This window comes from Colletotrichum destructivum, chromosome 3 (genome assembly GCF_034447905.1).
Source record: "Colletotrichum destructivum chromosome 3, complete sequence".
Taxonomy (NCBI): Eukaryota; Fungi; Ascomycota; class Sordariomycetes; order Glomerellales; family Glomerellaceae; genus Colletotrichum; species Colletotrichum destructivum.
This window is the reverse complement of record NC_085898.1, coordinates 2,341,361-2,360,463: the sequence shown is the minus strand read 5'-3', so window position 1 is coordinate 2,360,463 and position 19,103 is coordinate 2,341,361. Positions and strand designations below refer to the sequence as shown.

The 19,103-nt window shown below is 55.1% G+C and overlaps 8 protein-coding genes across 8 annotated transcripts; 5 read left to right on the top strand and 3 right to left on the bottom strand.

Moving 5' to 3' along the window:
• Positions 1-92: 92 nt before the first annotated feature.
• Positions 93-2,944, bottom strand: CDEST_04796 (Putative acyl-CoA oxidase/dehydrogenase, middle domain, acyl-CoA dehydrogenase/oxidase). Its single transcript, XM_062920955.1, has 5 exons — positions 1,848-2,944; positions 1,708-1,784; positions 1,223-1,649; positions 837-1,154; positions 93-772 (listed from the first exon to the last, which is right to left on the bottom strand). Exons 1-5 carry the CDS (start codon positions 1,869-1,871, stop codon positions 263-265), a joined length of 1,356 nt encoding a protein of 451 aa, XP_062777006.1. The 5' UTR covers positions 1,872-2,944; the 3' UTR covers positions 93-262.
• Position 2,945: 1 nt separating this feature from the next.
• CDEST_04795 (Putative 60S ribosomal subunit assembly/export protein Loc1) lies at positions 2,946-3,955 on the top strand. The gene is made up of 2 exons (XM_062920954.1): positions 2,946-3,366; positions 3,428-3,955. The coding sequence occupies exons 1-2, from the start codon at positions 3,052-3,054 to the stop codon at positions 3,719-3,721; spliced, it is 609 nt and encodes a 202-aa protein (XP_062777005.1). The 5' UTR covers positions 2,946-3,051; the 3' UTR covers positions 3,722-3,955.
• Position 3,956: 1 nt separating this feature from the next.
• On the bottom strand, positions 3,957-6,002 carry CDEST_04794 (Putative alpha/beta hydrolase-1, AB hydrolase 4 family). The gene is made up of 7 exons (XM_062920953.1): positions 5,182-6,002; positions 5,044-5,127; positions 4,852-4,987; positions 4,678-4,792; positions 4,513-4,627; positions 4,329-4,457; positions 3,957-4,278 (listed from the first exon to the last, which is right to left on the bottom strand). Exons 1-7 carry the CDS (start codon positions 5,728-5,730, stop codon positions 4,129-4,131), a joined length of 1,278 nt encoding a protein of 425 aa, XP_062777004.1. The 5' UTR covers positions 5,731-6,002; the 3' UTR covers positions 3,957-4,128.
• Positions 6,003-6,454: 452 nt separating this feature from the next.
• On the top strand, positions 6,455-9,879 carry CDEST_04793 (Putative chromatid cohesion factor MAU2; the record flags this gene model as incomplete). Its single annotated transcript, XM_062920952.1, has 5 exons — positions 6,455-7,729; positions 7,783-7,898; positions 7,957-8,523; positions 8,579-8,676; positions 8,728-9,879. The coding sequence occupies 5 exons, from the start codon at positions 6,455-6,457 to the stop codon at positions 9,564-9,566; spliced, it is 2,895 nt and encodes a 964-aa protein (XP_062777003.1). The 3' UTR covers positions 9,567-9,879.
• Positions 9,880-10,020: 141 nt separating this feature from the next.
• Positions 10,021-13,596, top strand: CDEST_04792 (uncharacterized protein). The gene has a single exon (XM_062920951.1). The coding sequence runs from the start codon at positions 10,061-10,063 to the stop codon at positions 13,586-13,588; it is 3,528 nt and encodes a 1,175-aa protein (XP_062777002.1). The 5' UTR covers positions 10,021-10,060; the 3' UTR covers positions 13,589-13,596.
• Positions 13,597-13,715: 119 nt separating this feature from the next.
• Positions 13,716-15,526, bottom strand: CDEST_04791 (Putative RNA recognition motif domain, nucleotide-binding alpha-beta plait domain superfamily). The gene is made up of 3 exons (XM_062920950.1): positions 15,343-15,526; positions 14,026-15,283; positions 13,716-13,975 (listed from the first exon to the last, which is right to left on the bottom strand). The coding sequence occupies exons 1-2, from the start codon at positions 15,360-15,362 to the stop codon at positions 14,218-14,220; spliced, it is 1,086 nt and encodes a 361-aa protein (XP_062777001.1). The 5' UTR covers positions 15,363-15,526; the 3' UTR covers positions 13,716-13,975; positions 14,026-14,217.
• Positions 15,527-15,818: 292 nt separating this feature from the next.
• On the top strand, positions 15,819-16,328 carry CDEST_04790 (Putative mitochondrial import receptor subunit TOM7; the record flags this gene model as incomplete). The annotated part of the gene is made up of 5 exons (XM_062920949.1): positions 15,819-15,845; positions 15,909-15,955; positions 16,011-16,039; positions 16,103-16,139; positions 16,262-16,328. The coding sequence occupies 5 exons, from the start codon at positions 15,819-15,821 to the stop codon at positions 16,326-16,328; spliced, it is 207 nt and encodes a 68-aa protein (XP_062777000.1).
• Positions 16,329-16,953: 625 nt separating this feature from the next.
• CDEST_04789 (Putative mitochondrial carrier domain superfamily, NAD/FAD transporter SLC25A32) lies at positions 16,954-18,126 on the top strand. Its single transcript, XM_062920948.1, has 2 exons — positions 16,954-17,198; positions 17,259-18,126. The coding sequence occupies exons 1-2, from the start codon at positions 17,075-17,077 to the stop codon at positions 18,101-18,103; spliced, it is 969 nt and encodes a 322-aa protein (XP_062776999.1). The 5' UTR covers positions 16,954-17,074; the 3' UTR covers positions 18,104-18,126.
• The last annotated feature ends 977 nt before the right edge of the window (positions 18,127-19,103 follow it).

Sequence of the window (19,103 nt, the reverse complement as noted above, 5' to 3'; positions counted from 1 at the left end):
TCTCCATATTGGCAGCTGCGAAGTTCCTGGCTCCGACACACATGGCCGGACAATGAGCCTGAGTGTGAGTCAGATGGAATGGTATTGGAGGCGGCGGGCCAACCGTTGAAGAATCGCATTTCATGTTAGACTACCTACATTCCCATTCGCTAACGGATACCGGCATTCGGAAGGGTTGTTACTTTTTCTTCTGTTTTGGTGTTGTACACAACATTGGGTTTGTTAAATCATCGAGCTATACAAGACAAACAGCCGACACACCTCACAGCCTGGACCGGTTGATGTTGGCCCCCGGCTGCATCGTCTTAGTCTTGTACTGCACCATGAGCTGCTCCGTCTTCTGCTTCTGCCACTGGATCTTATCCGTAACCTCCTTGCCCCTCTTGTTCTCATTCCTGCCGAGCTGCTGCAGATGCACCTCATCAGGGCCGTCGGCGAGCCGCAGGGTCCGGATATTGGCCCACATGCTGGCCAGCGGCGTGTCCTGGCAAATGCCGGCCGCGCCAAATGACTGAATGGCGCGGTCGATGACCGTCAGAGCCGTCTGCGGGACGAGGACCTTGGCCTCAGCGATCTCCTTGAGGGCCTTCTTGGGGCCAAGGTCATCCATCCGGATGGCGGCGTTGAGGACGACGAGGCGAGCGGCGTCAATCTCGATGCGGGACTTGGCCACCCACTCGAGGATGACGCCGTGCTCCCGCAGCTGCTTGCCGAAGGGCGTCTTGGTAGGATCGTTGATGCGCATCAGCATCCATTCGAGAGCGCGCTCAGCCTAGGAGGATAGATGCGCGTTAGACTGTTGTTCTTCAGGAGATGGATGTACTGTTTGCACTTACCGCTCCAATGGTTCGCATGGCGTGATGGATGCGGCCAGGGCCGAGTCTGCCCTGGATAATCTCGAAGCCGCGACCCTCGCCGAGGACGAGGTTACTGGCGGGCACCCGGACGTCCTTGAAGCTGATGTGGCCATGCCCGTGGGGCGCGTCGTCGTAGCCGTAAACCTGAAGCATGCGGTGGATCGTGATACCCTTGGTACCCGCGGGGACGAGGATAACAGACTGTTGCCTGTAGGGGTCCTTGTTGTTGGGGTCACTCTTGCCCATGACGATGTAGACCGAGCACCGGGGGTCGCCAGCACCGCTGGACCACCATTTCTACAATTGTCAGAAAAGAGGCCATGAGCTATTTGGGGGGAGCGGGGGGGGGGGGGGGGGGGGCTTACCGAGCCGTTGAGGACGTATTCGTTGCCTTCCTTGCGCATGCTCAGCTGGATGTTGGTCGCGTCCGAGGAGGCGACATCGGGCTCTGTCATCAGGAACGCAGAGCGGATCTGGCCTTCCATTAGAGGCTTCAGCCACTTGTTCTTCTGTTCCTCGTTTCCATACTTGGCCAGGACCTCCATGTTGCCGGTATCGGGTGCCGCGCAATTGACGGCCTCGGAGGCGACTCTCGACTTGCCGAGCCACTCAGCCATGAGACCGTACTCGAGGTTCGTGAAGCCGGGGGATTCCTTGTAGTGGCCCTTTGGCAGGAACATGTTCCAAAGACCAAGCTTCCTGGCCTTGACCTTGAGGTCGTCGACAATGGCCGGGTGATGGCTCCATCTCTCGTCGCCCTGACCGATCTGGGCTTCCAAAATCGGATCGGCGCTGAGAGCGTAGCATTATTAGCCGTGATAAGTGGTCTGTCGTGGGGCCAATTGCTTACGGGATGCATTCTTCCTCGACGAACTTAGCAACGAGGTCGAGGGCCTCCTTTGCGCGATCGCTGAGGCGATCCAAGACCTGGTGGCGGCCGGGTCAGCTGTGAACGGCGGCGACGCGAGCTCCCCCGCATTGGTGACTTACGATGGCTGGGACTCTGGACGTCATATTTTCGGTGGTTCAGGGGAAGAGGCTACTAATAGTGCACGTCGTCACGAAGTGGCACGTTTGGTTTGGTGAGTCTAGAGGTGCAGAAGATGGAGAAGACGTTAACAGCATGGATCTCTTCTCCCTTTTGAACGAGGAGTGTCTGGTCTCATGGTACGGTAGATGGATGATGGGACGAGCCGGAGCCGAGGTTCATTCTGGAGCTACAGGGACATCAAAGGTGGGGATTCCTGGGGTAGCCGTCTTGACCTCCGCCTCCGCCTCCGCGTCTGAGACTGGCCCCCTCCCCATATTTGGCAGAGGCAATGCCCTACCGATGGGGATGTGAATTCACGCTTGTCGGCTCGGAAACTGGCTTCACCTTTCTCAAATGTGTTGTATTCATACCGGCACAAGTCGCTTTCGGTCATTTGTATTCTGTTCAAAAAGCCGGACAGACACTGTTGTGTTCTGGTGTCATTGACCGTATTATACCACCAACTCCCGATATCTCCAGCATTCTCCCTCAGACGTCGTCTCTCGATCCTCAGTCACACTGCACTCAAGGACCAAACCAGAGCGGTCAATGGTGCCATTTCGGTACGTCAGCCATGCGGGGAGAGTTCGACTATGCCGCGTCTCCAATAAAAGTGCGCGCAACCCACCCCGATGCCTCGGTGCGGCGTCAAGGTCTTGGAGGCTTGACACCGGTGGCTTGTATGAATGGAAGAAGACTCGAAAGAAAGAGATGTTCAGACCTTAGGACCTTTTTTACTTGAGATTGGGCGGCGCTGCTACACAAAAGGCGCTTTAGGACCAAGGGTCGAGTCGCCGATCCCAGCGAATGGTCCGATACAATTGGACTTCAAACAACTGTATCCGTCCTTTTCATGGTCTCGACAGCAGGCATACTGGTAGTTGTTGATGTGCCGAGCACTGTTGTAGACCAGCTTTTAGTTTCTTGGCTTTTCTGGAAATGTACAGAGTACGCTGTGTAGAGAGAGTCTTAGTGATGCCAGGTGGTGGGGAACGGACCCACTCAAGCTTATCGCAGCCGTCTCGGTGAGCTTATCGTCCCCGATAGTCAAAAAAAATTCTAGATTTCGCACTTGGTCCCTCCAACTCCCCATCTCGCCGAGTTGCGACAAGTCCCAATTCACACATACCCGCCACTCTCGCAACTACACACACGACCTCCACAATGGCGCCCTCAAAGACGAGAACCATCAAGAACAAGCACGCATCCAACGGCTCCGGTATTAAGAACAGCAAGAATGCCGCCAAGAACGCCAGCGCTGTGCCCGACGGCATCGTCAGGAAATCCAAGGACACCCCCAAGGGTACCAAGCCGCTGAAGGCCAAGGGGAAGTCGAACCTCGACGCCCTGCTGAAGAAGCGCAAGAAGAAGGTCTACACAGAGGCGGAGCTCGATATTCCCAAGTTGAACATGGTCACGCCCGCCGGCGTGGCGAAGCCCAAGGGCAAGAAGAAGGGCAAGGTCTTTGTCGACGATAGGGTAAGGCTGCACCTCACGACTGCGCTTTGTCTGATGTCGCGATTGCTGACTCGATTTATAGGAGAGCATGACGACAATTCTGGCCATGGTACAGGCCGAGAAGGAGGGCCAGATCGAGTCTAAGATGATGAAGGCTAGACAGATGGAGGAGATCCGCGAAGCCCGCCGAGTAGAGGCCGAGAAGAAGGACGAAGAGAGGAAGTCGAAGTTGGAGGACACCAAGGACTCCCTGCGTAAGAAGAGGAAGCGCGCCACCAACGGGAAGCCCGATACCGAGGAGAACGTCAACCACATCGCGATCTCCGGGTCCCGGGCCGCCAAGCCCAAGAAGAAGAAGAGCGTCTCGTTCGCGTAAGGGACCATCGACGAGTGGAGAGGCGCTGCCTCTTAGTATTAGCATGTGTTTGCATCATGGGCGGCGTTCGGGAGTGCCAAAACAAAACATACTGGACTGGGAAGTGGGAGGGGGATCTTATATTCGTCTTGTTTTAAACCCCTTGTAGTGTTTCGCGGCGTTCAGAGCGGATACCATGGCGGATCTTGCCCTTCCGCGAGAGCTTAATGCATCACCAACGGGCAACTACCAAGCTGTGGGGGCCGCCGGGCGACACCTTGTTGCACCTCGTTGTACATCTTGCTGTCTCTAGCTCCTTACAGAGCCGCGTCAATGTTCAACAAGCAGAGGTGCCTTCTATCTATGTTCTATATCCATGCGCCGTTTCCGGGCTCGGCTTGGGTTTTACGTCTATCTACTGTGCACATCTAATCCGAGCCTGCCTTGATTTCCATCTTGCGTCTCACAGGGTTAAAGTGAAACTCCGATTTGCCGTTCGTTGGTGGAGCGCTGTTCGTCTTGGGAGGCAGCTGGCTGTGGTCTACGTTGAAAGCCATATGGTTGAAGAAATTCGCAACCTGAACCTGTCAGTCAACAGTCTGTTAGCAGTTAGTTGTGGGATACGTACCGGCTTCGCGTGCCATCTTCCACCGCCGGGCTCAAACCAGCAGAGGTGTCCGCCGAGAGAGGTCGTGCACAGAACAGTGTACGGGTTCTTCTCGAACTCCTCATAGGGGATGGCTTCGTTTACAGCAATCTGCGGATGATGTCAGCCCATCTGAATCCCGGCGAATGACTGAACTGGTGCTTACGGGATCGTCTGTTGCGTGAAGGGCAAGGAACGGAATCCTGATGGCCAAGACGGCGTCACAAGATGATGCATCACGGTAATAAGCACTCTCCGTTGGGTATCCCCAGCTTATGCATCTACGGAAGTCAGAACAACTTGGTTGCGTTTAGCAAATCTGACAACTTACTGGACTTCTCGATCAAACTCCCAAAGGTATGTCAGGTTCTGGATACGTTCGAGATCCAGGTTTGTGTGCTTCTGCACCTCTTCCTTGTGATCAGCAATGAGCTGCTTCATGCTGGCTGTTGAAACACGTCAGCCCGGAACGATGTAGCCATGCAACCAGAAGGTGGCGACTGACTGCCCATGACTCTTTGGTAAACCTCTCTGCCGAGGAAGTTTCGCTTCAATGCCTTGTTTGCGACCTCGAGGTTGAAGGGGTTGGAGCACGCGATAGCGGCCGTCAGCTCACAGTTGACGCCCTCCTCTCCGCAGTACTGTTGAAAGCCAGTTAGCCAGTATGTCGTTGTCACAGGAGACGGTGTGAACATGCGTTGGTCAGCATGTTGGCGCCGAGCGAGAAACCTAGGCCAAACAAAGGACGGTTTGGGAACTTCTTCCTCAGCCACTTGATCGTCTGTGATGGTCGTCAGTCTACCCTATTCATCCAACTCAAGCTAAAACTACGAACCTGACGAAAGTCCCACGTCGCTCTGGCATTGTACAGAATGCCGCTGGTGAACTTGCTGTTCGCACAGCCTCTCGAGTTCACCACGCACACCTCCCATTTGCCCGAGTCGATCAATGGCGCAATGGCATGCCTTAGGTAGATCTCATGAGAGCCTCCTGAAAGGCCGTGGAGTACAACCAGCTGCGGCCTGTCGTCATCCGAAGGCAGTGTCTCAAAGTCCTGGTCCTCGAAATACTTCGTTCGAGGCGGCAGTGTACTGTCCACATCTTTGAAGGGCTCCGTGACAAAGTCAACGGCAAAGGTACCGTCGAATGCCTTGTCGTCGGCGTGGAACACCTTCCGGCGATAGTACACCGGGGGCCCGTGTTGCTTGGTGGCCGTCCACATTGTCTGCAGATGGCCATTGAAGAGGAGCGGGTTCATCCGGCATGGCGGTGTGATCTTCTCACAGACCTTGAGCAAGTCTGTCTGATTGCCATCATTTTCTTTGAGAGACACAGGCGATGGCGCGTGGGTGAAGTCGATCTTTGCATATCCAAGCCAGTCCATAATTCGGAGTCTTCGGGCAACGGCTGATCGAAACAGCTTAGCTTCGAGAGAAAATGTCGTGGTTGGGGCCGAGTGTAACACGGAGAATGAAGTGAGAGTGACAAGGCGAGAAACAATACAATCTCGTCAAGAAGACTGCGGAAGAATAGAGGAGAAGAATTCAAGAACACATTCATCGAGAAGTCAAAAGCGCTGCCATGTGAAAAGGGACGAAGAACCACAAGTCATGGCAGTGGAGCCCCGAGGACCAGGGAGCTTGCGAATTAACCAGCAAACACGACCGGGGGGGGTTGTCCATATTGGGATAGCACTGAAGATACCAATGAGCCTATCGCGATTTTCTACGCAGGTATGCAGGTGATCGGCGTTGGGTTCACCGATGTCCGTCTTTGCGAGACGGGATTCGACCTGAGCGTACAACCAATTCCAGAGTGGCAATGACGTGGATGTTGAGCGATGTTCATAAGTATTGCTGATCTCGAGTTCGAGCCGAGGCACACCTAGGCACAGATACCAAACATGTACTCAGTACTTTGGGTCGCGGATGCCAAGCCATTACACTACCTACCTCAGGTTAGGTAGGCAGGAATTTGTTCTCATGGGAGCAATGGCCAGTGCATCAGCCGTTGCCAGCCGGGGGTTGCTTCGTTGGGGGTTTGGGATGCACGTGTAATTATGTAAGGCATGCAGGGGCCATGTCCATCTCAGAAGGAGCCTCGCGACCATGAGATCGGCTATTGGACAGCGACCGCGTCGCAACAAGCCAGTCCAGTTCAACGAAGCGACCTGCGAGACCTTATGTAGCGAAACCTGCGATCCATATGCCGTCCCGAAGATGACATACCGGGGCTCCTTGCCTTCGGGGCATGCCTTCAACGGCCAGCAGAACGCTCCCCAACCGTATCACGACCCCTACGGCAACGGCAACGGGAATGGCAACGGCAATGGCCAGGCCCCAAACTACCCGAATGCTGCATATGGCAGCCACGACCAGGCGCAACCTGTCCAAAGGAATTATCATCACTCACCGGCACCCACGCCCGCTCCCATCCTCCCAGCGCCTACGCCCATGGGCATGCAAGCCAACGGATATGGACAGTTTCCTGCGTATGGCGGCACCTTTCCGCAGCAGCAGCAGCAGCAGCAGCAGCAGCAACCGCACTACCCCAATCACCATCAGACGCAGCAACCGTTTCTTCATAACAACTCGATGAACGTACAATTCCCGCCTACTCACTCTCCGTTTCCTCAGCATACCAACGTCTCCCGATCACCCGCGCTCGCAACGGCGCCGACGCCGACGCCGACACCACCCGTATACGGCGAGTACCAGCCGACGCCGCAGTCGCAACACCTACCGCAATTCCAACCACAATTTCAGCAACCGCCGCAGCCGCCCCTTCAACCACAGCAGCAGCAGCAGCAACAACAGCAACAACATAGTCCGCAGGTCTTTCCAGCAGTGCCCCAGTATGCACAGTTCTCTCAGCCGACCGTAAGCCAACCTCAGGGCGTGCCGGTTCTGCACCACCAGGCCCTGCCGGAACCTTCGCCAGCCCAGCGAAGCCCTGAACCCAATTTCGCCAACTCGCCCACTGTACAGCCCGCAAGATCTCCCAGCATCGCCAGGAAATCGCCTGCTATATCCTCGATGAACTCTCCTGCGATTTCCTCTCGGGGCTCCCCGGCCTTGTCGACGAAAGCGAGATCGTACGACACGACCACGATCCTTATACATGTGGCAGAAGAGTGTTTTGAGAAGGCACGCCGCGGGGTGCAGAGAGTCACGGCGTCGGGCTCGGACGAACAGGTGCGCGAGTATCAAAAGTTGATTACGACCGGGCTGGCTTGTCTCGAGGCCGCCTTCCAAAGCAACCGACTTTCGCCGAGGCAGGAGGCGAAAGCGAGGCTCCGATATGCGTCTATCTTGTGTGACGAGACAGAAAACCTTCAAGAGGCGGAAACAGCCTTGAGCAAGGGTATCACCATTTGCGACAAGGTTAATGGAATTCCAACTTTCCCAGGCTGTGTTCTGTACTGACAAGCCCCCAGCACAGATACGCCGATCTCAAGTACTGCATGCAGTACCTTTTGTTGAAGGTCCTGTTCCAACGGAATCAAAAGGCAGCCTTCATCGCCATTGACAAGAATCTCTCGGATTGCCTAACGTACGTAATCTCGTCGAGGCCTCGTACACTCTAGAATCGTAAGCTAATCATCAGTCAGTTTCAAACACATTCACTGGGTATACGCCTTTCGTTTATTAAAAGCCACATTCCATGTCCATGCAGGTAGTCCGCCCGATGCCGCAGTACTTGACAACTTGCGTGCAATCGCTACCCTCGCGGGCCAACGAGGCGACCATGCCATGGTTGTGTTTGCTTCTCTTCTAGAAGGCTTATCGGTTTTGAGAACTGTTCGCCCAGACACCATTGAACGTGTGCAGACCTGTCTGGCGCAGGCTACCAAATACCAGTTGGACCCGTCTGTCCAGATACCACAGTTAGACGTTCTGACGCTCCTGCTTGATCTTGCTTGTAGCATGCATCAGAAGACGCCGGACATCCTGATTCACAAACTACGGTCACTACAAGCAAAGCTGGATGCGAACTTGGGGTCCCAGACTTGGACCGACCTAAACCCGGAGATCCTGATCCCCATCAAGAAGCACAATGTTACCTCGGCAACGCTTAGCGACGACACCTCTGCGATTCTCCGGGCCGGAGCCTCTGATAGCCAGCATGATTACATCGTGATGACTTTTCTCAACAGACTTGAGATCGTTGTCTTAACGTACGCTGATTAGCGATTGATGGTTCCTAACTGCAACTTGGCTGACTTGGCGTAGGTACACATTTAGTGGTTTGGCTGGTATGTACCGACCTGGATCGGACCCAAAGAGAAGCCATGAGTTCTGGAGAGAGGGCTTCGATGTACTGGCAAAGTGTGAGTGTCGATTGTACTTATCAAGGGGGCTCGCCACTAACTTTCCCAAAGGGAATAAGGAGATTGCCCCTAGTGTCCCTGCAGCATCGCTACGGGAGTCCACGGAGCAGGCCAAGTGGAGAACCGAGATTTTCTGCTACCTGCAGGCCTTGACGGGATTGTATTTTGCAACCCACAGTCAATGGTCCAAGGTCGAACAGTGCGTGGCACAGTTGCAGCAGGCGATCACACCAACTGTGAATGAGATATTCAACGTGTTCTCGCTCTACCTTTCCGGGGTGTACCATCAAGGCACCGGCGACCTCGAGACGGCGCTCCTCTTGTTCGAAGACGAGAGATTGAGCATCCACGCAGGCCGCGGAGGGCCAGGTGGCAGGAAACCTGCCAAGCTGGAGATTTGCATACTCGCCGCTTTGAACCGTATCTGGATTCTCCAGGACTCGTCATATCGCGATGAGATGACATCCACCGACCTCTTGGAGCAGTTGCGGCCAATATGTACCGAACACCAAGATCCGGACATTCGAACGGCTTTCAACCTCGTTCAAGCGACGGCCAATACAATCCCCCCTCCCTCGATGCACCAAATCAAAACGAGCATAACGAACTCGTTGAACGGTTCAAAGGTGACAGGGAATACGCACTGTCTGGCGATAGCTCTGAGCATCATGCGATTCAGACTATTTGACAATGTGGTCGGCGAGCAGGCGCTCAAGAGTGCGAGGGCAGCATCGACACAGGCAAAGCGTAGCGGAAACCTACTCTGGATGAGTGTTGCGGACGGCATGCTGGCTGACTCTTTTGAAGTCCAAGCACTATTTGCAGACGCAGAGGCTGCACGTCAGACCGCAACAGATTATGCGTCCCATGCATTTACTGGAAAGGAGTAGGTAGGCTCAGGTTTAGTTAGCATGGGTCAGTGTGTTCACGGCATTAGGGAGTGGCGTCTGGTCTTGTATGGGGTTTGGCTTGGCTTGAGCTGGTTGTTTGGGAAAGCATAATACCCCCCAAATATGTTCGTCGCCATATGATGTGGCGTACTGGTTGGGAGACGATAAACTTTGAGGCTCGTTCACCAATGTGTGTTGTCGAAAGATGTCGTATACACAAGTGACAGGTCGCCGCTGTGCGTATGCATTGGGATTTACCATTGGGAGTAGCGCCGAATGTTGGTGAGGATCAATTCCCTTCTAGAAAACACTTTCATCACATGCATAGGTACGTACCTATGATGTAGGTAGGGATTATACGTATGCACGGATCACGTGGGTCCGCGGCGCATGCTGTACGATGTACACCTAGTAAAAAAAAATTGAGCTTCTACTCATTACCACCTTACCCGACTCCCCATCGCGCCTCGGGGATTTGCTGAAAACCGTTCTCAATGCTTCGCGTGAACCCTCAACGCCTTCGACGGCTCGGACACCTTTACGTATGCACGCCGCACAGGTCCTGTCTTTCAGCGCCATGTAGTTCGCGACCCGCACAGTTCCGGAGCACCGTCCTAGTGAGCGATCGTGGTTACGCAAAGAGCGTAAATACGTCAACAGCCGTGGATGAGCCAGCTGCGACGGAGGAGAGGCCACTGGATACAAACGCCAACTCTTCAGGCGGAAAGGATGAAAAGAAAGCCCGTGCAAAGTTCACTCGTTCTCGTCGACCAACAAACTCCTCTCCGAAGAAGACGAAGCAAGCCCGAGCCGCGACCTCGACGAAATCTGCCTCCCCGGAGCCTCCCTCGACAACGACCGAACAACCGGCCGGCCCCGATGTCATACGCCAGGTGTTTGAGTCCCTGAAGAAGCTTGAGGATAGCTATGCCTCTATCAACAAGAGGTTATCCCACGTCCAGAAGGGCACCGAGGGTCACGAGGCAGACCCTAGCGATGTGACAAAGGCGCAAGAGCTGGAAAAGTTCGTGAAGCGGCAAACATCGAAGCTAGGCGGGAAGCTCAAGACAGTCAGTGGTACCTTGGATGTACTGAAGAGCGTCTTGAGCTCGCAGCAGATTCCTCTGGACCACCTGGCCAAGCGGCCGGCTGTCACAAGCACTTCTTCCAAGACGGATGAATCAAATTTAGCCACAGCAATTGCGTCATCGACATCGGCTACCCAGTCCGTTGAAACCGAAGAAGCGAAAGCCTCGGGCACAACCCCCCCGATTCGCAAGGTCAGAAGCGTGGTGCGGAAACCAAACAACGAGACATCAGCGCCGTCTGCCTCTGAACCTGGGAAGCTCTCCGGAAATTGGACGTCTATCGCAAACCGTTTGTTTCGAGGTGACAAGACTGCCCTTGTTGCAGGTGCATCGGGGGCTGCCGCATTAGACGCCAAAGGTGCTAGCTCTGGTGACGCTTCCGAGACATCCACAACCAAAGCAGGCAAGTCGCGCAGGAAATCGAAACTGAACGTACAGAGAGTAGTTGCGAGAAGCCTTGATCTGGAGCCCATCGAAGTACCGGATGCGCCAGAAGTCCCCAAACTGTCCTACGGACTGGAAAGAGTGCTGTTCAATCCTGGAGTTTACCATTTGCAAGACCCCCGTTCTCGAGTCTACAATTTTGACCCCTACCTCTCAAACATCATGCCGATCAACGAGTTCGACTTCAATGCGCTCAAGAAGTATGTCACCTCTTCTAAAGACAATACCTTAGTTGGCCTTGCAGCCAAGCTTCGCAAGAAATATACCGGATCCACCTCCAGCATGACACAGATGCTGTCACATTTCCACTACCTGCTCTCTGCTTGGCGGCCGATCAACGCTGCGAACCTCAGTCGGCAATTCAACCCCGACTTCACATCCTTCACACAAATTCTACGTGCCCCGGCCGCCGCGTTCCTTCATCTGAAGGATGACGTCTACGCCATCGACGCAGACAAAGAGTATGACAGCGCCAGCATTCTGAGTATGCTTGGAAAGTCAATGGAGAAGCTCTTGACTCTACCGAAGGATGAGTTCGAGAGATACCGCCGAGCCAACTCAGGCCAGATCACGGAAGAAGAGCGCAATGCAGAGGAAGCCTTCCATTACACGACCATGGGTGACTTCCTTATGCGCTCCCAGCTAGACGCCTACGATCCGCGCTTGCCGGGGAGTGGCATGTTCGACCTCAAGACAAGAGCCGTCGTTTCCATCCGTATGGACTCCCAGGGATTCCAGAAAGGTCTCGGGTACGAAATTCGCAAACGATTTGGTCAGTGGGAGTCGTTTGAGCGGGAGTACTTTGACATGATTCGAGCGGCATTTCTCAAGTACTCTCTGCAAGTGCGGATGGGTCGTATGGATGGTATTTTCGTCGCCTTCCACAACACCCAGCGCATTTTCGGCTTCCAATACGTCAGTCTGGAGGAGATGGACCTGTCCCTTCACGGAACTGAAAACCGAACCCTCGGCGACCAAGAGTTCAAGCTTAGTCTGCATCTTCTCAACAAGGTGCTCGATCGTGCTACGGAACGCTTTCCCGGCCGCTCTATCCGGCTTCACGTAGAGACGCGGCCCACGGATCCTCCTTTCATGTATGTTTTCGCCAAACCTGTCACGTCAGAGGAGATCGAGAAGGTCCAGACCTCCAATCAGACCGCTGTTGCCGAGTACGAAAAGCAAATTCTTGGCCTTGCCCAAGAAGAGTCAGAACCCGAAGCACCGGAGCCGGAAGCCGAGCAGCTAGTCAGCCAGGAAGACGAAACGGTTAGCATCGACGAAGCTCGGAACCAGCTGCGACAGACGCAAGCTTTCTGGGAAGAAATGCAAGAGAAGGTGGACGAGGCGGTCGAAGATGATGCTCTTGGCATCGGCCATGTTCGAGAGGCAATCCAGGACGCCCTGGAACAGAGTGGTCTGCTCAAAGCGAGGACGCCGGAGGAGGCTCGTTGGTACGTCGACGGCCTACTCGAGGCCCTTACTCCCAAACAAGCCAACGATGTACGGGAGAGCGATGGCAAGGAAAACGAGCAGGTCGAATCACTTGTCAGTGGAACTGTTGCTTCGACGACCGCTTCCGCTCAAGGCGATGGACTCGGCGCAGCGCAGGCGGATACGCCAACGAGCTCAGAAACGACGTCGGTGGCCCAGGAGACAGGTGAAGCGCAACCACCGCAAGAAGTCCAGGATACCTCTATTCCAAGTACCGATCGTGCCGATTCGGGAGTACGCGGCTCTCGCGATCTTGGCCTGAAAGATCTCATTCTTCAGGTTGCCACACGTGTGGATGAAAAGGCTGAGGTTGAGGAGTACGACGACGACACCGCTTCTGACGTTTCCAAACTTCGAACATTTGAACGCATTCTTTCCGAGCTTGTGGCCAGGTCCAGACAGGCGGAAAGCGGCCCAACAACTTCGACAACTTCACCGGCCGACGACCTCTCATCTGAGACCAGTGATGGCCTCGAGTCCAGTATTAGAAGCGCCGCCGCCGCCGCCGCCACCGCCGAATCCATCAAGGAAGCCGCCAGTGATGCCGGTGAAAAGAGTCGAGAGGCTGACACCGAGCTCGATATTAAAAAAGGCGAGCTCCTGGGCATGGTTGTGACGATCCGCAACAAGGTCAATGGGCAGTACGTCCCGCGACCCGATCCCCTTAGCTCGCGATCGCTATGGGTTTTGGAGTATTCTATTGAGGATCTCCCTGGCGATCGCGCAAAGACTATATACAAGGCCCTGCAGGATAGACGCAAGAAGGTGCTCGTGCACGACGACCCCAAAGACCGAGAGAAACAGTGGTACTCCATGTTCTCGGGCAAGTTAGAGACATTCAGCTCGAAGGGCAAACAGTACCGGAAGGAACAGGACGCGTTGAGCAAAACGTCGCCGATTCATGTCCTCGGTGAGGAGGAGCCCCTGACTTGGGACGAGGCTTTCGGCCACCAAAAGGAATGGAAGACGCTGTCGCCGGACGAGACCAACGATTCTTAAGTCCGACCGAAGGCGTTTTTTAGGGCGGTGGGGGGACGGACTAACGGAATAGAAGCTGTATGATACTTGTGTGCCTATCATATGTAATCCATGTACAAAAGAAATCAAGAACAAATACCACATGCTTTCTCTCTCTGCCTTGTGTCTTACGCTGCGAGGACATCTAGCGACCGATTTGGGGTCCACATCAGAGTATGGACTCATCGTTTCTCCATTAATATCGGACTAATGACGACTGTTGACTTGAATGGCTGGTCGCCCTCCGTAGCTATTGGTTGTTATACTACTGATACATTCAGCAAAGATATCAACTTTTCCCATCACCTGATGCGGCGCCACCGCATCGTTCTAACCATCACTTCCTGACGGAGAGAGAGAGAGGGAATTCTAGACATCGTCAGCAATGGCAAGCCCGTTTACTCGAAGCGGAGACAGACCATTGCAGTTTGATCCAGCCCGCTTGTAACGAAGTCCTTGCGCGGTCCTTATCCTGAACGCCCTGCTGTTTCTGGAAGCGACGTGCTCCCCAGAAGACTTCCCTGGAGCGCTGCTATGTCGGAGCAGTGGCCTCCGTGTTGTGTTGAGTGGCGCACCATCGCGTGGTGACTTTCGTACCCCGCCTGCCCCCTTCACCGTCGAGGAAACCCGGGAGGGTTGAACCCAGGAGGAGGCATGAAACCGGGCGGCGCGGGCGGCGTGCCGGAGGAACCTGGAGGAGGGATTGGGAAGTTGGGCGGAGGGGCTGCGAAACCGGGGGGGGCGGGAGGCCCGCTGGGCGGCCGGAACCCCGGGGCGCCCGGGTGGAAATCGGCGGGGTTGGTGTAGCCTCCCTGGGACTGAGGTGGGCGGGCCGGCAGGCCTGAAGGCGCGGGCGGGAGCACCATGCCTCGGCCGACACCGGGGACGCCCATATTCTGAGGCGGTGGCACGGCGTTGTACTGCGCAGGTCCTCGTGGCGGGGGTGCGAAGCCGGCAGGGGGGCCGGGGCTGGGTGCCGGAACGGGAAGGCCGTTTGCGGGATCGAAGCCGGCGGGGGCAGTCGGAACGGGGCCGGGGGGCGGTGCGTTCAGGAATGCGGGTGGTACGGCCTGGATCTCCGGAACGATGTTCCTCTTCTTGGCCTGGGCAGCCAGCTCACGCTCCGCGGCGTCGCCGTGGCGCTCGCCCTTGCCGTCCTTCTTGAAGGCGTACTGGACCGAAACCTCCTTGCTGAGGATGTACTGCCCGTGCAGGTTCGAGATGGCGGCATCGGAACTCTCAAAGTCGGCGTAGGAGATGAAGCCGAAACCCTTGGAGTTGCCGCTGTCTTCCCTCGCGACCTTGGGCAGGTTGACGAGGGGACCGAAGCGCGAAAAGGTGTCGTAAAGGATCTTTTCGTCGACCATGGGGTCGAGGTTTCCGACGAATAACTCGGCGCCCACCTCGGCCTGCTTCTGTTTGTCGGCGCTAGCCTTGTTGACGCGTAGCGACTTGCCGTAGAGCTTGATGCCGTTCATCACGTTGGCGGCGTACTCGGCGTCGCCAGGCGTGCGGAACTCAACGAAGCCGAAGCCCTGGTGGTTCTGGGTGACGCGGTCGCGAGGCATGTGGATGTTGTGGATGGGGCCCATTTGTAGCATGATCTCGTACACCATGGCCGGGCTCGCGCGCTCGTCGATGTTACCGATGTAAATGGTCGCATCTTTGTCTTGTTCCCTTCGTCGCGTGTGGTTAGCTTTCCAATTGGAGGATGTGCAGAGTGGGCTGAAGCTTACCAATGCCTATTTTGAGCCATTGTGAAGATTCTGCAGTCTCCTTTTTGTATACGCGACCAGACTATGATTGGAAGGGGGATCACGGTATGGTTGGTTGCGTGAGGCGAAAGTGTCAATATCCCAGCTTCAACACGAGAGACCTGGAAATTTTGGCCTTGACGTCCAACGCGCTTGAGCTCTGGCACAGGAAGTACGTACCTTATCGAGCCTGCCTGGGGTGAGGTCCGATAAGCCAGGCCTTTCCAGCGGTGCATACCACGTTGCGTGGTTCTTCCGGGAAGGTTCCACTCCGCGGTTTTTCCGGCAGATTGAGAAAAAGTTCAGGTGCAGCTCTACCCAGCGCAACCACCATCGCCCATCCCGAACGACGACGAGAAACCCGCGAACCCCGGCGACGACGAACATTGGCGACACCGCGTAAACCAGCAGCTTTCACATTTCTCTGATCCCGCCGACGTCTCATCTCAATCGTCAAGATGTTCACTCTCTCCGAGGAGTCTAAGGTGCGACGCACTGGCTGCCCACATCACGTTGCGTCGTTCCGAATCTAACTGTCGCATTCGTAGGAGCGCATTGGAAAGATCATTGAGATCTCCCGCATTGCCATTCACTAGTATGTTTTACTGAAGAGTTGGCCACTATCGACAGCGATGCTAACCTGCTCACAGCGGATACCTGCCTCTTGTTCTCTACCTCGGTACGAACGAAGCATCAAAAGCCTGACGGGCTCTTCAGCCGCAACAATATTGACTGTTTCTAGGCTACACCCGTAGCGAGCCCCGCCCGCCTTTCATCCGGTATGTCTTGTATTCTTTAAACTGGCCGTTGTGTGGTCAAGTGCTAACGCCTTGCCAGCCTTATTTCCCCTCTCTCTTAGACGACACGCGCCTTTGACATCGACTTTATGTACACTATTCAGGCTTCCGACGCACCATGGGCAAGCCGGCATTTTCAGGGTTGACACGATAGATCCCCTGCGTGGGTGATGAGGGATTTCGGGCCGCGGCCTCGGCCTTGGCGAACTGTACAACTACATATGTAATCAAATGAACCCTCTCTGACGACACTCCCTCTGCAATCTGTGAGACGCATGGCATGTTTCGAGATGGGGAATGGATATGGTAACTTTTAAAGGTTGTCATTGGCAATATTGGGCTAGAGGATGGCCGTCAGGCACTCATGGGCGCCGCTTTCAGCACAGGCGGTCCTTCCCAATATCCGATTGAGTCGACGTCTATGATAAAACTGAACTGTTGGATTCGAACTCGATCAATTATGAATCAGCTGCCGACAGACATTGAAACTATGCGGAGATGAGTATCTGCACACAAGCTTCAAACGACCGCAGGCTTCGTACCATATGCGCCGTCACAAGATCTAGTCAAGTGGTGCTATGAGCTGACCGATTGAGTCATCATGATGATGAGTAAAATTCTAAACAAGCCAAGGAGTCCAACACCCTCACGGCCGTTGACGTGTTACCGCTCGTCACGATGACCCCGGCAAGGGGGCCAGCTGTGGCTGAAGCTCCGGAAAATGCAGCGGAGCCGCACTTTAAGAGGCTAAAATGACGTATGAATTTTTTTCATGTGAGCCGGGGGATGTCACCAGCCACACTCAAGCTTCACCCAAGCTCTTTCCAACCCGTGAAAATACGCTTCAACTCGGCGAGAAAAGACATTGTTGAATTCGAGCAAGTACTCTGCAATGTGACCAAGAGTCCCTCGATTCTATGTCGGACAGCAAAAATGCGGGCATCTCACCCGCGCTCGTTGAGTCCGTCGCCGGGCTCTCGGCCGGCTCTGTCGCGACTCTTGTGGTTCACCCGCTTGACATCGTGAAGACACGGATGCAAAGTAAGTGAAGACTCAAGCCGGTCAATGAAGCCCCCCTTCCAACGCTAACCATTCATCCAGTTCACAGGAGCGCCGCGAACCCTTCAGTGTCGCTGACGACCATGTCGCTCATCCGCACGCTCACCCAGAACCCACACCCCATCGCTTCCCTCTACCGAGGCCTGACGCCGAACCTCATCGGCAACGCCTCGAGCTGGTCGGCCTTCTTCTTCTTCAAGTCGCGCGTCGAGCGGGCCTTCGCCTACTGGAGGGCCGGCTACCTGCCCCTGGCGCACGGCTCGGGTCTCGAGGCCCGGAACCTGACCAAGGAGCACCTTACGACGCAGGACTTCTTCGTCTCGTCGGCCCTCGCCGGCGCGCTCACGCAGGTCCTGACGAATCCCATCTGGGTGCTCAAGACACGCATGATCTCCTCCGACCGCACCGCCGCGGGGGCCTACTCGAGCATGTGGGCCGGCGCCCGGGTCTTGTACCGCTCCGAGGGCTGGCGCGGCTTCTACCGCGGCCTCGGCGTCAGCCTCATCGGCGTGTCGCACGGCGCCGTGCAGTTTGCCGTGTACGAGCCCGCCAAGAAGATGTACTTTGCCGGCAGGCGGCGCAAGGGCGACGACGGGGGCCGGCTGAGCAACGAGGCAACCGTGGTCATCTCGAGCGCCGCGAAGCTGGTCGCCGGTGCCGTGACGTACCCTTACCAGGTGCTGCGGAGCCGGCTGCAGAACTACGACGCCGACGAGCGGTTCGGCCGCGGGATCCGAGGCGTGGTGGCGAGGATCTGGCAGGAGGAGGGCCCCAGGGGCTTCTACCGCGGCCTGATGCCCGGTGTCGTGAGGGTGATGCCCGCTACTTGGGTCACCTTCCTTGTATATGAGAATGTCAAGTACTATTTACCTCAATGGGTGGATTGATGTTGTAATGATAGTGTCGGAATAGAGATGTCAATCACATCGGATGACTGTGCTGAATGTGAAAATCGGGATGCCATCGTGTCATCGGGGAAACCCAAGCCATGGTACATGAGTTCGAGGAGAATCAGCTCTTCTCTCTCGCGTTGCGGCGTCATTCTCACCGATGGCGACTCAGAAGCGCAGCCCTGAGGCCAAATTTCTCGAAAGGGTTCTTATCGCCATGGTATCACACTGACTGTTGTGTCCCTCGAACAACCTCGGCCCTCCGAGTTCCCCGTTGAGGTTACAAGTGATCGATACTGTCGGAGTCGTATTGAAGCCTTCTGTCTTATTCTTCCGATCATGCTTTTACACGAGCTCCAGGATGATGTTTGTATGGCCTGAATTGAAATCTGCAAAGTAAAGCACTCGTTGGGAAGCGTTTCTCCTGAGATGCCCAGCCTGTCTCTCACACCAGCATCCGGCCCCAACACGGATGAGGATAAAATATAAGGAGTTGTGTGTTTTCATTCACTTGACGTTGTTTGTGCACTCATCACGAATAGTCCTTCCTTACCCCTTTCCTAGCGTTATCGTTTAAAACATGGTCGATTAAAATAAGATTATAAGGACACAAAAACAACAGGGTGAGGTAACAGACATGCGCGAGTTAGGTCAACGAGGTGAATCTAAATAGTCGACGCAAGTGATTCCTCCTCACCTCCTGTAATTACATAGTTAACCCACTTCGGTCGGGGGGCGTCAATCGCACGATGGCCGAGGATTAACCCGAGTTCTTCGTCCAAGGCCATACACGCCTTTGAACTAAACAAAGCAAATGTAGCGGGGGTTCGTCTCCTTGGCTACATTAGCAACGAGTTACCGGGTCACATTGGCCAGGACTTGGGAAGTCATGGTCGGTTATGCGAAAACCGAACCTAGCATATGAAAAACATCCATCCTGCTTTGCCTCCCCCCTTCTAGATATTGCTTCGTTTTAAGCTGCTGTCAAACAGTCCTT